The sequence below is a fragment of the Entelurus aequoreus genome, linkage group LG07 (assembly GCF_033978785.1).
Source record: "Entelurus aequoreus isolate RoL-2023_Sb linkage group LG07, RoL_Eaeq_v1.1, whole genome shotgun sequence".
NCBI lineage: Eukaryota > Metazoa > Chordata > Actinopteri > Syngnathiformes > Syngnathidae > Entelurus > Entelurus aequoreus.
This window is the reverse complement of record NC_084737.1, coordinates 61,873,272-61,890,027: the sequence shown is the minus strand read 5'-3', so window position 1 is coordinate 61,890,027 and position 16,756 is coordinate 61,873,272. Positions and strand designations below refer to the sequence as shown.

Here is a 16,756-nt window from a genome sequence, read left to right as displayed (position 1 = left end):
ACAACAAATTACACACCTGCAAGTCAGTCTGACTTCTGCTGTTGCCGTATCCGTAATACGCCGATAGGGAGAAGTTTTTATTTACACGATGAGTCGGGTGTGTCTTGACCTCCACCGAACCCCTGAGCCCGACTCACCGAACCCCTAGGGTTCGATCGAACCCAGGTTAAGAACCACTGTGTTAGATCCACCATGGATTAGACTTTCACAATATTATGCTAGATCCACTCGACGTTCATTGCACCGGTCCCCACATCTGGGGTCCCCTCCAAGGTTTCTCATTGTCATCCCATTGGGTTGAGTTTTTTCTTTCCTTGATGTGGGCTCTGGCCGAGGATGTCGTTGTGGCTTGTGTAGCCCTTTGAGACACTCGTGATTTAGGACTATATAAGTAAACTTTGATTGATTGATTGATTGATTGAAGTTCCACATATTTGAATCCCTGCTATTGAAAAGACTGCAGGAGCTTGTTCGCTTCAAATTGTCTGGCAATTTCTACCCTTTTTTTTGTCTGCTCCTGCAGGATCGCAACACCTTCCATCGCTTTGACAAGTTCAACGCCAAATACAATCCCATCGGTGAATCCATCTTGAGAGAGATCTTCATCAAAACAGACAATCACGTGGAGGGAAAATACTTTGGTCACATCATTAAGGTGCACTCTCACAGACTTCATGAGTGATCTGCACCTTTATACAGGATGTAGGCCTCAGTAGCGCCCCCTGCTGATCGTCTTGTGTCACTGTCCACCAGGAGGTGATGGCTGACCTGGAGGAGAGCAAGTACCAGAATGTGGAGCTCAGGTTGTCCATCTATGGCCGCTGTAGAGATGAGTGGGACAAACTGGCCAAGTGGGCCGTCAAGCATCAGGTCTACTCGAAAAACGTGCGCTGGCTGGTGCAAGTGCCGAGACTTTTGTGAGTCTAACAACTACACTCACTCAACTATTGTATCACTTTAATAATATGACGCTCAAGCACACGACCAAAACCTTTCCTGTCTCCGTAGACATCAATAAATGGGTACATAAATAAATATAATTTGCTATGTTCATGTTTAATTAATCTGTATATATATTCAGCTATAATTCCTAGAATCTAAAATGCTATGGAACCTTCTTTTTGGCCACTTTTACTGTTTGTTTGTTTTTTACACTACTGATGTTTTTTCTTAACTAAATCAAATCAAATAAATATTATATAAAAAAATAAACACAGATCAATCCACATTTAATCATTATATACATAATAAATTAGATGTATAAATTAAGTTGACCACTATAGTCTAAAATTTTTACTCTATTTATTGTACTTACACAAATAAAATAAAATTAATATTAAATACATCCATACAGACAAATACATTTAAATAAATAGATACTGTATATTTATAACCAAAATGTATATGTTCATATATCCGTGATAAATGTTTTTTACACTATTTATGGTACTTTTACGGAGAAACAAAATCTGATTAAATGAATAAATACATTAATCCAAATCATATTTGTATTAGTTTAAATTATAAGTTATTTCTTCATACAGCAGAGGTAAAATCTTAAGAAAATGTACAGTATATTTGTGTGACTATATTTGTCCATGTTAGATATACATGTGGTCTATATTGCTCCATTTATGCTTTATTATTATTATTTTACATAACCACACTACAAAAAAAATATCCATGTTTGGTGGATGTAAATAAAAAAAGATAATGACTAATTAAACAAATACTAAGAAATAGTGTTTACCGCTTTTTTATACCATACATCTTCATTTTTGATTTCCCACGGATTAAGCCTAAGAGTTACACACAGTTACATTTAAAATAAGTCTTGTAGTAATTATTATTTAATCAATGTATACAGTAAAAAGAACAATATTACCATAGCAGTTATTTAGGCTTGTGTGTGTTTTCTCCTCCAAGTGATGTGTACCACACCAAGAAGCAGCTGTCCAACTTCCAGGAGATGCTGGAGAACATCTTCCTGCCTCTGTTTGAAGTCACAGTCCAACCCGCCAGTCACCCTGAGCTGCACCTCTTCCTTCAGCATGTATGTATCAACTTATGTTGTTTTTTCATTCAACTTGAAAGTATTGCTTTATTCGGAGCTGCTTGGTCTTGGTCCCTGGTGCAGGTTGTAGGTTTTGACAGTGTCGATGATGAGTCCAAACCGGAGCAGCATATCTTCAACCTGGACAGTCCGTTGCCAGCCAGATGGACAGAGGAGAACAACCCGCCCTACTCTTACTACCTCTACTATATGTATGCAAACATGACCGTTCTCAATCACCTGCGCAGGTATGCACCCCCACCTCATGGCTCATTGTGGAATTTCTCAAGTTTATTTTTGCTCAGATGCCTATGAATGTTCTCATTCATCCAGGTCATTGTCATCTCACAACATTCAATCGATCGCATCTGGACTGTTTGGTTTTTCTTAGAAGATGTTTCGCCTCTCATCCGAGTAGACTTCATCTGTCAGTGGTCGTAGACTTAGATTGGTCAGATCTAGTCTAGCGGCTGGTGCCAAAACCCCAAATATTTATACTCCAAAAACCAGGAGGGTGTGCCTGGGAAAGGATAGTTCCGCCCTATCGTAGTGAGAAAAATAACTGTTTTAATGCAAACGAGCAATCCTAACTGTCAACGCCAATGACAGTCGTTGAAGTGTAATTTCCCCTCGTTAGCATTGAGGTATTGTGTGGCAGAACGATCGCTGTGGATTGACTACTACCAGTCCATAATAGTCGTAATCACCCGCGTAAGCATTCCATTCAGTTGTAAACAAATGGAACAAATGGCACAGGAGTTAGAAACATTCTGGTCACCTTCTGTGACCAGAATGTTTCTAACTCCTGTTATTTGTCGGAGGCTAAATTACAGATTTTTTTATGAATGATTTGAAAGGACAGTGTTGTATGTGGGAGACAGGTGGTGTCACAAACCACTTCCTCTGTTCAGGGATGGTTTTTCAACTTGACGTAGATGGCTTCCCTCACTCCGCTTTCTCAAATGCTCAAATGCATTTTTTCTAGAGCAGCAGAATATTCCCAGGTAATATGGTGCGATTCAGCACCACATGATTGCACCAATTGGTTTTAGACATTTTAACATGGCTCACATTTTGGACGAATAATGATTATTGATTATTCCATAAGACATCTTTGTTTAGGTTTTGACCCTCTCCTTAATGTTTGCCTTTACTGTTATTTACCATCCTGGACCACTATCAGGTTGTCTGAAAAGTGAATTGATGTTAGTATTTGATCGCTACAATGTTATCTCTTATTGTTTGTGTCACTTTTTAATGTAAATACTGCATACATCACATAATCACCTGATAAGAATAAACACACTAATCATATTATCAAATACAATTTGCATTAATTCACTACACCCTTATGGTGTTTTATGTTTCCATATTTTTGTTGTATCTATCAAATACACTTGTTTTGTTTTTTTTCTTTTTAAATTGAAGGATGTTATTGGTTTGTTTGACTTCCTCATCTAATTGATTCCACGGAGTCACCCCACAAACTGATACGCACATACTTTTAAGAGTAATGTTAACGCAAGGTTGCTTTAAATTCCAAAAAATTTAATCAGAGTTAAGTAGTCCAAACTGTTAATTGACATGTTTCAGAATCAGAATCAGAAAATTTTTATTAATCCCTGGGGTGGAAATTTGGGCGTTATCGTTGCTCTCCATATATACAGTAATTAGAAATAAAGAAGGGAAAATTTAATGAGCAATGAAATAAAACTGGCAATACAATAAACAAAAGTACCAGTAGGACAACCATGATATACAGTATAGACATTATTTACATGGTGTAATGACCGGAATGGCAGTGTGAGACTGGTTTTGCACATTATTAAACACAAAAGTGTAAAAATATAATGGAATATTGCACAGCTATGGGGTTTATAAAATGTATCCAGATTAATAGATAATATCCATGACTATTTGAGTGATGTAAAGTTTGATGGCCACAGGCAGGAATGACCTTCTGTGGCTTTCAGTTTTGCATTGTGGTGGGATAAGTCTAGTGCTGAAAGTGCTCTTGTGTTGGACCAGCACATCATGGTCATTGGACATTGTCCAAGATGCTACGCAACTCCGACAGCATCCTTCTTTCTGACGCTGTCGTCAGAGAGTCCAGCTCTCCAATGATGTCGCCGGCCTTGCGGATCACTTTATATTTGTCAGAAGTTTTCCATTGTTGAATACATGAGTCTGTTTGGAAGAAATGTACCAAATATGAAACTAAATAAATGTGCAAAGTATGCAACTGAAACTGTACTTCAGATATGCAACGTAGGGCCTTGTTATGAAACTGCATTGATTCGATCGCAAAACATGCTCTACGCATGGTTGAAAGAGTGTGTAGGAAGACAGATTTGGCCATGTTGTTGCTAGGCAAAGTTCATAGAGTTCATAGTGCACACAACTATAAGTGTCCTATGGGACAATAAATAATGTCAGTCATGCACACAAGTCTTGTTTAGATTAGGGCCCGACGGGAACAAGACGTTAAAATATGCACCTTTTTTGTGTTAAATATTTATGTATGATATATATCAGGGGTGTCAAACTCAAATACAGAGTGGGCCAAAATTTAAAACTGAACAAAGCCGCGGGCCAAGGTTGAAAAAATTTACCTTTTAATAGGGACCCAAACAAATTTTGCATTGAATATTGAACAAGCAAGGCTTATATAACTTTATAGTGACATGCAAAATAGAGTTTCAAATAATAATAATAATAATTAAAAAAATATCAATGGCATATCAAATACAATTTATATAAAAATTTAATCTGGGGTAAATATCAACATTAACTTTTTCCACAGGCTAATACATTTGAAAATAAAATAACAATGAATAAACCACCTATTCAGGACTTTAAACTGCTCAGTTTGCAACACACTGAGCTAATCTGATGTGCCCAAGCCAGATACCTGGCATCTTTTCTTGGATGCTAGTTCATTAATGTCGGGGCTCAGGCTTTGAGCTGAGGCAACCTTCATTATCGAACAAAGGTGTTCATCAGTCATTATATCTCGCAGTCCACCCGGACCACAGTCTTGGGGGCGTGCCTTAAAGGCACTGCCTTTAACGTCCTCTACGAGCTGTCGTCACGTCCGCTTTTCATCCATTCTAACAACGTGCCGGCCCAGTCACAAGATATGTGCGGCTTCTGTACGCACACACATGTGAATGCAACGCATACTTGATCAACAGCGATACAGGTTACACTGAGGGTGTCCGTATAAACAACTTTAACACTGTTAGAAATATACGTCACACTGTGAATCCACACCAAACAAGAATGACAAACACATTTCGGGAGAACATCCACACCGTAACACAACATAAACACGACAGAACAAATACCCAGAATCCTTTGCTAACTCTTCCGGGAGGGTTGGCAAGTATGAGAATTAGCGGTGAATGCGGTGTTACCACAGCGCCGCTGTATATAATCGGCGGGCCAGCTCTAGTGTTTATTTGGTATCGCCTCAAGGGCCAAGTGAAATTACACGGCGGGCCAATTTCGGCCCGCGGGCCAGAGTTTGACACCAATGATATATATGATATATGCCATCCTCTCGATCTATACCAATACAGAATGGCCAGTGAATTAAAAAAATTCATCGGAGGAAGACAATCAAAATAAGCATGAAAAAGGTCACCGCCCCTGATGAATGTCTGTTTTTCATTCCAGGCAGCGGGGTTTCCACAGTCTTGTCTTACGTCCTCATTGTGGCGAGGCAGGTCCTATCCATCACCTGGTGTCTGGTTTCATGCTGTCTGAGAACATCTCCCACGGGCTGCTGCTCAGGAAGGTACATCCCCGAGGCGACAACTACCCTTTATTGGCAGCGCCATCTTGATTAGTGAAATCCAAATGGAGACGCTGCAGCATAATCTAAATGTCTTATCTGTCCACAGGCTCCTGTGCTGCAGTATCTGTACTATTTGGCTCAGATTGGCATCGCCATGTCTCCTCTCAGCAATAACAGTCTGTTCCTTAGCTACCACCGTAACCCTCTGCCTGAGTACCTGTCCAGAGGACTGGTGGTCTCCCTATCTACGGACGACCCCTTGCAGTTTCACTTCACCAAGGTCTGCGCACACAAGAAGTCCTTTGACCTTTGCACTTTTTGTAAATACTCTCTTTGTTTTTCATAATCAAATACAAATGAGTATTGGTGTGTTCAGGAACACTGGTTATCATTCATGGATTGTTGGCAGGAACAAAAGAGACTAAAGACCATTTCAAAGAGCGATTTCCTGCTCCATTTAGCGCCTTGCTATAAAATCCACTCTCCTGTGTATGAACACTGACAAACGAACAGAGAAACAACCTATAAGACAGTGCTATTCAACTGGTGGCCCGGGAATGGCACCAAACCAGGCCGTCGAGTTTATTCCAATTGTTTGCAGTAAATTTAGAAAAAACAGTAGAGTGCTCGTGTTGTATAGAGGAACTTGGAACACTGTGAACACATTGGCATTTTAACATTGCTAGCAAACATAGAACACTGAGGTCCAAACTTGTGATTTACATAACTGAGGCATTCCACAAGGCACCCCTTTAAGTCCTCTCCTTTTTGGCAGTTCAAAAAACATTTTGTAGTGTGATTTATGTAACTTTGCTGTAGCTTGTTTACTTCAGATGCAGTCAACTTCTTTAGTAGTACTAGTGGTGTTCCTCAAAGTTCCATTTCAGGTCCTTTCTTTTTCATCATTTGGGCTATTCAGCTGGTGGCCCGCGAGTTCAGTTCAAAAACATTGTGAGAGACGGATTTTTGCAGTAGATTCTTAAAAACACTGGTACAAGGGTGCTCAAAGTGGGAGCACGGGGGCCAAATTGTGGGCCGCCGAGTCTTTTGATTTGGCCCGCTAAAGGGTGGCTTCCCAAATGTAATACATATTGTATTCATACTGAGTTTTTAAGCTCACGATATTGATATCAGATATTGGTCCAATATTGGCAGAAAAAAACAAGTATCGGATTATATCGACCTGCATCTAAACTTTCCAATAATCGTTTTACTACGAGCAGTCCTGCAGCGTGTGTACTTGTGCAATGCTGGACAGCAAGTCGAAATGCAGTCAAAATGTCCTTCAATAAGCACACATGGTTGATATTTTCTTGTATTTTAGTCAAATCAATTTCAAAAGGTAAACACGGTAGGTTGTAGGCTACGAGTACTGTAGCTACACAACAGCTAAACACACATTAACACACAAGCTAGACATAAGTATCTTTAATTAACCAATATTGCAGCACATGTGTCAATATAAAGAAGTATGAAATAATTATACTTTCATACTACTTACAAAGTGTCCAAGCCAGAAGTGTATTAAAAAGTATCCAGTAAATGACGTGTCCGCATCATTCAACTTCCTGTGTCATGAGCTTAAATTAATTAATTTTTGTGAACACTAGGTGTCGCTAAAAACAATTACCACTCCACTTCAACTTAAAGACAGAGTACGTTCCTTCCAGACATCCATCCGTCCATCCATCCATCCATCTTCTTCCGCTTATCCGAGGTCGGGTCACGGAGGAAGCAGCCTAAGCAGGGAAGCCCAGACCTTCCTCTCCCCAGCCACTTCGTCCAGCTCCTAACGGGGGATCCCGAGGCGTTCCCAGGCCAGCCGGGAGACATAGTCTTCCCAACGTGTCCTGGGTCTTCCCCGTGGCCTCCTACCGGTTGGACGTGCCCTAAACACCTCCCGAGGGAGACGTTCGGGTGGCATCCTGACCAGATGCCCGAACCACCTCAACTGGCTCCTCTCGATGTGGAGGAGCAGTGGCTTTACTTTGAGCTCCCCCCGGATGGCAGAGCTTCTCACCCTCTCTCTAAGGGAGAGCCCCGCCACCCGGCGGAGGAAACTCATTTCGGCCGCTTGTACCCGTGATCTTGTCCTTTCGGTCATAAACCAAAGCTCATGACCATAGGTGAGGATGGGAACGTAGATCGACCGGTAAATTGAGAGCTTTGTCTTCCGGCTCAGCTCCTTCTTCACCACAACGGATCGATACAGCGTCCGCATTACTGAAGACCCCGCACCGATCCGCCTGTCGATCTCACGATCCACTTTTCCCTCACTCGTGAACAAGACTCCTAGGTACTTGAACTCCTCCATTTGGGGCAGGGTCTCCTCCCCAACCCGGAGATGGCACTCCACCCTTTTCCGGGCGAGAACCATGGACTCGGACTTGGAGGTGCTGATTCTCATCCCAGTCGCTTCACACTCGGCTACGAACCGATCCAGTGAGAGCTGAAGATCCTGGCCAGATGAAGCCATCAGGACCACATCATCTGCAAAAAGCAGAGACCTAATCCCGCAGCCACCAAACCGGATCCCCTCAACGCCTTGACTGCGCCTAGAAATTCTGTCCATAAAAGTTATGAACAGAATCGGTGACAAAGGGCAGCCTTGGCGGAGTCCAACCCTCACTGGAAACGTGTCCGACTTACTGCCGGCAATGCGGACCACGCTCTGACACTGATCGTACAGGGAGCGGACCGCCACAATCAGACAGTCCGATACCCCATACTCTCTGGGCACTCCCCACAGGACCTCCCGAGGGACACGGTCGAATGCCGTCTCCAAGTCCACAAAGCACATGTAGACTGGTTGGGCAAACTCCCATGCACCCTCAAGGACCCTGCCTTCCACACAGTTAATGATAAATCGGTTAATGTTTCATACCTACCCTTCTTCTCCATTAGACTAATTATAATTGATTAAACCTTTAATATTTCACACGAAAAAAATAAAAGTATGTATGATTCCTGCTGATATCGTATAGGATCAATATCAGTATCGTATCGGAAGTGAAAATGTTCTAGCCACCCTTAAAGCTGACACCATTACTAAAGGCATTGTCGCAAGGCTAACTTGTTGCCTAACTAGTTTCCATCTATCGTTGTTATTGGTACTATATAAAGGAACCTTTTGGCCATTTGTGTTTCACAATTAAATTTGCTGTGTTTGGCCCCCAGCCTTTGGCACATTTGTACTTCGGCCCTTCGCGGCAAAAGTTTTGGCCACCCCTGCACCAGAGTCTTGTTATAGAGATGAACCTTGACTAGTTTTTTTTGGAGAAGATCCTTAAAAACAGATTGATTGATTGATTGAGACTTTTATTAGTAGGTTGCACAGTGAAGTACATATTCCGTACAATTGACCACTAAATGGTAACACCCGAATACGTTTTTCAACTTGTTTAAGTCGGGGTCCAGAGCGCTCCTGTAACTCTGACAAAATTAATAGACCAAAATTAAATGTCTACTGCAGAGCAGTGTTTCTTAATCATTGTTGGGCCGCAAGCACCTCCTACAGGTCTGCCAAAAAAATATTTTTATCAGCTGTGGTCTGTATGGGCCGAAACACTACTCAGTTGTAATATGCTTTTCCACCTCTTGTGGCAGTAATGACAATCTCAAACAAACAGAAGAATGCTGGAACCAAAGTCATAGATACGTTTTTTAAGTGCAAAAATATGACTAAAGTGGTGAAGCTGTATTTTCATTTGCACTTTAAAGGCCTACTGAAATGAAATGTTCTTATTTAAACGGGGATAGCAGGTCCATTCTATGTGTCATACTTGATCATTTCGCGATATTGCCATATTTTTGCTGAGAGGATTTAGTAGAAAACATTGACGATAAAGTTCGCAACTTTTGGTCGCTGATAAAAAAGCCTTGCCTGTACCGGAAGTAGCGTGACGTCACAGGTTGTGGAGCGCCTCACATCTGCACATTGTTTACAATTATGGCCACCAGCAGTGAGAGAGATTCGGACAGAGAAAGCGACGATTACCCCATTAATTTGAGCGAGGATGAAAGATTCGTGGATGAGGAAAGTGAGAGTGAAGGACTAGAGGGCAGTGGAAGCGATTCAGATAAGGAAGATGCTGTGAGAGGCGGGTGGGACCTGATATTCAGCTGGGAATGACTAAAACTGTAAATAAACACAAGACATATATATACTCTATTAGCCACAACACAACCAGGCTTATATTTAATATGCCACAAATTAATCCGCATAACAAACACCTCCACCTTCCCGTCCATATAACCCACCAATACAAATCAAACACCCGCACAACACACTCAATCCCACAGCCCAAAGTACCGTTCACCTCCGTAAAGTTCATACAGCACATATATTTCCCCAAAGTTGCGTACGTGACATGCACATAGCGGCACGCACGTACGGGCAAGCGATCACATGTTTGGAAGCCAAAGCTGCGTACTCACGGTAGCGCGTCTGCTATCCAACTCAAAGTCCTCCTGCTTGTGTTGCTGCAGCCAGCCGCTAATACACCGATCCCACCTACAGCTTTCTTCTTTGCTGCCTTCATTGTTCATTAAACAAATTGCAAAAGATTCACCAACACAGATGTCCAGAATGCTGTGGAATTTTGCGATGAAAACAGACGACTTAATAGCTGGCCACGATGGTGTCCCAATATGTCCGCACAATCCGTGACGTCACGCGCAAACGTCATCATACCGAGACGTTTTCAGCAGAATATTTCACGGGAAATTTAAAATTGCACTTTACTAATCTAACCCGGCCGTATTGGCATGTGTTGCAATGTTAAGATTTCATCATTGATATATAAACTATCAGACTGCGTGGTCGGTAGTAGTGGGTTTCAGTAGTCCTTTAATTTTACTGACAGTCTAGTTAAGAAACACATTGTTTATTTTGTTGATTTATTTGAGCACAACATAATTGTTTGGAAGTGTGTTTTTCATCAGTCGTTTATGAGCCCCTTCTTATGCAGTATATTTGGTTAGTACTTGTTTTTCTAATCAGCCTGACCTAAGCCTATGGTTTACGTGGTAAATAAATAATAGTTTGTGTGATTAACACATGCTTTCATATCATTTGACAAGGATGTAAGATAATAATTATTGATTACAATTAAAATCAAGTAAGATTACTAATTCAGCCTTAATATTTGAGTGGGGCCTGTCCGTAGTGGAAAAATTGGGCCCTGAAGTCAAAAACATTAAGCACCCCTGCCGTAGAGGACGCTGGTACTAAGGAATATGCAAAAACAATTTAGTTGAGTACCCCTGCTATAAGAGGTTCCCAAATACTGTGTGATAAAATGTGTGCCTTATCGTTCATAGGAGCCCCTGATGGAGGAGTACAGTATTGCAGCTCAGGTGTGGAAGCTGAGCTCCTGTGACATGTGTGAGCTGGCCAGAAACAGCGTGCTGATGAGTGGTTTCTCTCATAAGGTACCCTTGAGCGTCCGTCACAATCACAACACACTGATGTTAGTTGGACACTTTCATCTTACTGCTAATCTTGCAACTCAGTTAAAGGGCTACTGGCTGGGGCCGGACTATGTCAAAGAAGGGCAGGAGAGCAACGACATCAGCCGCACTAACGTCCCTGACATCCGGGTGGCGTACCGCTACGAGACCATGTGCGAGGAGCTCAACTTGATCACGCAGGCCATCCGCACGGACCAGCTGGACACCATTGAGGAGGAAGAGAGTACTTTCACGGCGGCTACCCAAGCACAGCAATAAACAAACCCGACTTTAAACACATTTGACTATTCAAAGTCCAAAAGCACTGTGGCAATTTGAGAAAGAATATGTTGTTGTGAAGTGTTATTTATTATTTACACTTTATATTCTGTTTATGGCCATGTCACGGCAGCCTTTCTGTGCTGATTGTCCATTGTCAGCATCAATAGTTACATTGTAGTCTTTAGTCCTGATATGTCCTTGTTGTCTTTCCGTGGCTGCTTGAAGGCATGTCATCTTGTGCCCTGCAACACGTGTTCATGTTCAAGTTCTCCCTCGAGTCTGCTGCTAGTGTGATGATGCATGATATGCTGCTGCAGTCTCACATCTTCGCCAAAAGTCATCAGGACTACAATCATGTAGGGAACACGTTCAAAGTGTCAGTTTGTGTCCTCTTGGGTACTTGGAGTCAAGTTTGTCTTCTCCCAAGTGATCATGTTTGTTTGTGTAATGTAATTTCATGTCTCCTGTGTTTATGGGGAAATAAATGTTTATGTTCGAGTGTTTGCCTTCATCATTTACTAATAACAACACAAATGAAAGTAACAGATTACATTTATTTGCATGACTGTAATTGACCAGTCTTTTTTTGTCAATTTGCAATTATCAAGTTGTTTTAAGGGTTTAGGGATAAGGTTGGGGTTTTCAGTGGTCAGGATTAGTTAGCTACTCAGTGGCCTAGTGGTTAGAGTGTCCGCCCTGAGATCGGTAGGTTGTGAGTTCAAACCCCGGCCGAGTCATACCAAAGACTATAAAAATGGGACCCATTACCTTGAGTGCTCGGCACTCAGCATCAAGGGTTGGAATTGGGGGTTAAATCACCAAACTGATTCCCGGGCAGCGGCCACCGCTGCTGCTGCTCACTGCTCCCCTCACCTCCCAGGGGGTGAACAAGGGGATGGATCAAATGCAGAAGACAAATTTCACCACACATAGTGTGTGTGTGACAATCATTGGTACTTTAACTTTGACTTAACTTAACTTCATTAGGTTTGGGATTGGGTCTCAAATATTTTCAGTACGCCCCCCTAGGAAAAAAATAATTTGCGCCCCCTCCCCACTCTCCACCGTGACTATAAATAGTTTAATTTGTCTGTAAAACTGTTATAACTATACCTCTGCATAACATTGTAAGTTTATTGACATCAAGGAAACAACACACCTGCATTGGCCCCCACTATTTGAGAAGGACTGGGTTAGGGGTAGTAGGGGTTCAAGTTAGATTTATGGTTTCCAATTGGGTTTTCAATCTTAGGCTTGAGTTTTAACCTAGGGTTAGGGTTTCATATTAGGGTTTAAACTAGGGTTAGTGCTCTATATTTTGGTCTCAGCATAGAGTTAGAGTTTTATTTTATGGTTTAAATTTAAGGTTAGGGTTTCCGATTGGGGTTTCAAGCTTAGGTTTGGGTTTTACCCTATATGGATAGGGTTTTAAGCCAGGGTTAGGGTTTTATATTTGGGTTTCAATCTAGGGTTTGTGTTACGTCGTGGTCACATTTTACTGCGTGGATTGTTCTCCCAAGATGCAGACGGAAACTCCGGAGGCAATGTGCAGGTAAGACAGTGATTTATTCTCATAAATCAGGCAGGAAATGCAGATAAATAAAACAAGCGTGCCGATAGCACGGGAAGAAAAGGAAACAGCTAGCGCAAAGGCGTAGCATATAAACAGGCATAGGAATCAAAAAGGTAGACGTCGTAACTGTTGCGTAGCGCAAACAAGACAGCCAGACTGAGTGTGGTAAAAAACAAGAATAAGTAGCTCTCTGATTAGTGCCCAGGAGCAGGTGAGCGTCCCAAACACTAATCAGAGGCAGGTGAAACTAATCAGCACTCATGGTAACCAAAACACAAACCCAGGGGTGCTGAAAACAGAACAGAGGGAGTCAAAATAACTGAACAAAACATGATCTGGGTAACGGATCATAACAGTTTGGGTTTAAAGGGTTAAGGTTTAATCTTAGGGTTTTGAGGTTAGGGTTTCCCAATGAGGTTTTAAACTTAAGCTTGGGTTTCAACCTAAGGCTAAGGGTGACAAGCAAGGGTCAGGCTTTCATATTTAGGTTTCAAGCTAGGGTTAGTGTTTTATATTTGGGTTTGAATAGGGTTTGGGTTTAAATGGTTAGGGTTTTATGTTAGGGTTTCAATTTAAGGTTAGGGTTAGACTTAAGCTTGGGTTTCAACCTAGGGTTAGGGTTACAAGCAAGGGTCAGACTCTCATATTTGGATTTCAAGCTAGGGTTAAAGTTTCATATTTGGGTTTCAACCTAAGGTTTGGGTTTAAAGAGGTAGGGTGTTGTATTAGGGTTCCAATTTAAGGTAAGGGCTTGCGATTGAGGTTTTCAAGCTTAAGCCTGGGTTTTAACCTTGGGTTATGGTTACAAGCTAGGGTCAAGGTTTCATATTAGGGTTTTAAGATAGGGTTAGGCCAGGGACCTCAAACATGTGGCCCATGGGCCCAATCAGGCCTGGGAACAGGTTCAATCTGACCCGCAAAATGAGTTTGCTAAGTGTAAAATTGAGATGCATTTTTAAATTAAAGAAACTGCTGTTCTAAATGTGTCCACTGGATGTGGCAATATCAATTATGTTAGGCAAGCGTATAGTTTAATCCGGGGCAAGTAAGTTTACCAAGCAAGAGGTACACGGTAAAGCGGGGCTGCGACTCCTCCACCTCGACCCAACGTAAAACAAACAGGAGTAAAATAAAAATTGGTAACCAAACTTAAAATGGGGGATGAGACACTGCACATTGATATAGTTCTGTGAAAATGATTGTCTTGTGTGCAAATTTAAAGAAAGTAAACTTTATTATGTTTTTTGTTCAATCCTAGATGGTCTGTGATTCAAAGTTTAATTGCTTTGTAGATACACTGAGATTAAGTCTAAATTCATTGTGTTCTTCATGGTGTTTTTGAAACTGCACCAATTTTTTCCTCAACTAACTTGAAGTGTTTTGTCAAGAGGAGTATTTGTGATATGTACATTTTCAGAATGTGCGTGTTCTATTTTAGGCCAAATTAAAACAAAGAAAACAATCTGAAGTTGTCATAGTTGTATTTTTAAGTTATTATGGCATGACTATACCCGTCCAGCCCAGGTGGGAATAGATTTTCCTCTATGCGGCCCAAGAGCAAAAATGGGTTTGACACCCTTGGGTTAGGGTTTCATATTTTGATTTTAAAATGGGGTTAGAGTTTGCAATTGGGGTTTTAAGATTAGCCTTGTGTTTTCACCTAAGGTTAGGGTTTCATATTACGGTTGCAAGCGAGATTTGAAGTTGAATATAAGAGTTTCAAGCTAGGGTTAGGGTTACACATTAAGTTTCAAATGTTTGGGGTTTCATATCCGGATTTCTTATTAAGATTTCAAACTACGGCTCGGGTTTCAACCAACGATAACGATTTGGCACAGGGTTTTAAATCTTAGGTTGTAGTTTCATATCAGGGTTTCCAATTAGGGTAAGGGTTTTGTATTACAGTCTCAACCTAAGGCTTGGGTTTATTGAAACTATTTTACACTATGAAAAAGTTTGGGAAAATAATGTTTGGTGCAAGCGAGCATCAATCTCGCTACCTCTTGTATGCAAAGTGATGGCTCTACCATGCAAGCTAATTCTCCATGCTGTAACAGTGGACGTCCACGTATTCTGTGATGTGGTCCAGGGTAGAAATTAAATTGAAAAGCTAATATTGCCAAGAGGTCATAGGGGTGAACTGGATTGTGTTCTACATGTGAAGATTTCAGACGCAAAAACTGATATCTCCATTTTCCTTGTTTTGGGTAAATCAATGTTGTTTTGGAGCTTTTCATTCAAGGTGAAGGTCAAGGTTCAACTTTATTGTCCCTGCGGGGAAATTTGTCTTGGGCACAGTGCATCATTGCTTTCTTAACATACACAAAAACAACAGAACAAAAACACAAGCGCAGACACAACTACAACCAGACAACTAACATTTAAAATGAGAACATGGAGCTTGATAGACATAGATGGCACTTTGATGTAGGCATAAAATCTACAGTATGGAGATAAGATAAAGTGCCAGTGTGCATTGCACTACAGCTCATAGATAAAGTGCTTTGTGCTAAAGTGCTTAGTTCTAAAGTGCTATGTGCTAAAAAAAAAAAAAAGTGCTAACCTATGTATTAACATTCTATTGCACCTTGTTGGTCAGCTTAATGGAGGCTGGGACAAATGATAATTTGAGGCGGTTCGATTTGCATAGTGGGACCCGGAGTCTTCTCCCTGATGGCAGGGTTCTATATTCAGGGAAGAGTGGGTGTTGTGAGTTGGAAATAATTTTCTTAGCTTTTTTCCTAACTGCCTGCTCATAGATGCTCTGTATAGGCTCATATTCTTTCCTCCCTACGATTTTCATTGCCGTTTTATGCATGCCGGCCAGTTTGCTTTTTAGCTTAATGGTTAGGTTGCCAAACCATGAGGTGATCCCGTATCTAATGATGCTCTCTACAATGGCACGGTAGAAAATCATCTACCGTGCCATTGTAGAGAGCATCATTAGATACGATATGAAACAGCCATCCCGATATTTTGGTTTGCAACTGAATTTTTTTAACAACCAAAATGAAACACCCAATTCAAAAAAATGTACATTTACTACAAAAATTGAATTTTGATAATTTTGTACACATTTTGGTGCATAAACAAAAGAACTCCAAACAAGGTTTCTTTGCAAAATAGACTAATCCTGAATGGTGCAAGCCTGCCCCTAAAAATGAGTGAAAACAGATAATTTATTTCAGAGGGATGCTTATTCTCTCACTGTAATGAATTAATTCACCCCAAACAAACATCTTTTTGGGTGAACCCTAGACAAGGGGGTCCAGTGTTTACATTGACAGCTACATCACAAGACAACAACAGCAGAGTAAACACACAATTCAGTTCATCATTGGAAAGAGTAGTGGCTACACACGTATTCTATACAGGCAATAGACAGGATTTCTACCACTGCACTGTGTCAACCTTTCTTACTCACGGACCGCTCAAAATTACTCATTATTGATGCTTTATTTAGTTACTATCACGGGAAAACAGACAGTAATATGCGAAAGATAGCTTTTGCGGAAAATCTAATTTTGCCTCCTGGTAGGGAATGGTACGTGGTGTGTACGTGGTGGTACGCGGGCTCTATTTAGTGGTACTGCAAATA

At 41.2% G+C, this 16,756-nt stretch overlaps 1 protein-coding gene across 4 annotated transcripts in view; it reads left to right on the top strand.

The window, feature by feature from the left end:
- The window catches only part of LOC133654123 (AMP deaminase 2-like), a 57,511-nt gene extending 45,436 nt beyond the window's left edge, over positions 1-12,075 (top strand). For 2 of the 4 annotated variants that reach the window (XM_062054163.1, XM_062054164.1), the window contains 8 exons: positions 524-655; positions 754-917; positions 1,927-2,053; positions 2,138-2,301; positions 5,732-5,852; positions 5,959-6,132; positions 11,175-11,285; positions 11,367-12,075. In XM_062054163.1, the coding sequence (XP_061910147.1) occupies positions 524-655; positions 754-917; positions 1,927-2,053; positions 2,138-2,301; positions 5,732-5,852; positions 5,959-6,132; positions 11,175-11,285; positions 11,367-11,582 (1,209 nt within the window). In that variant the 3' untranslated portion in view covers positions 11,583-12,075. The remainder of the gene's footprint in view (positions 1-523; positions 656-753; positions 918-1,926; positions 2,054-2,137; positions 2,302-5,731; positions 5,853-5,958; positions 6,133-11,174; positions 11,286-11,366) is intronic. The other 2 variants (XM_062054168.1, XM_062054167.1) reach the window with 1 other exon arrangement.
- Positions 12,076-16,756: the final 4,681 nt, after the last annotated feature.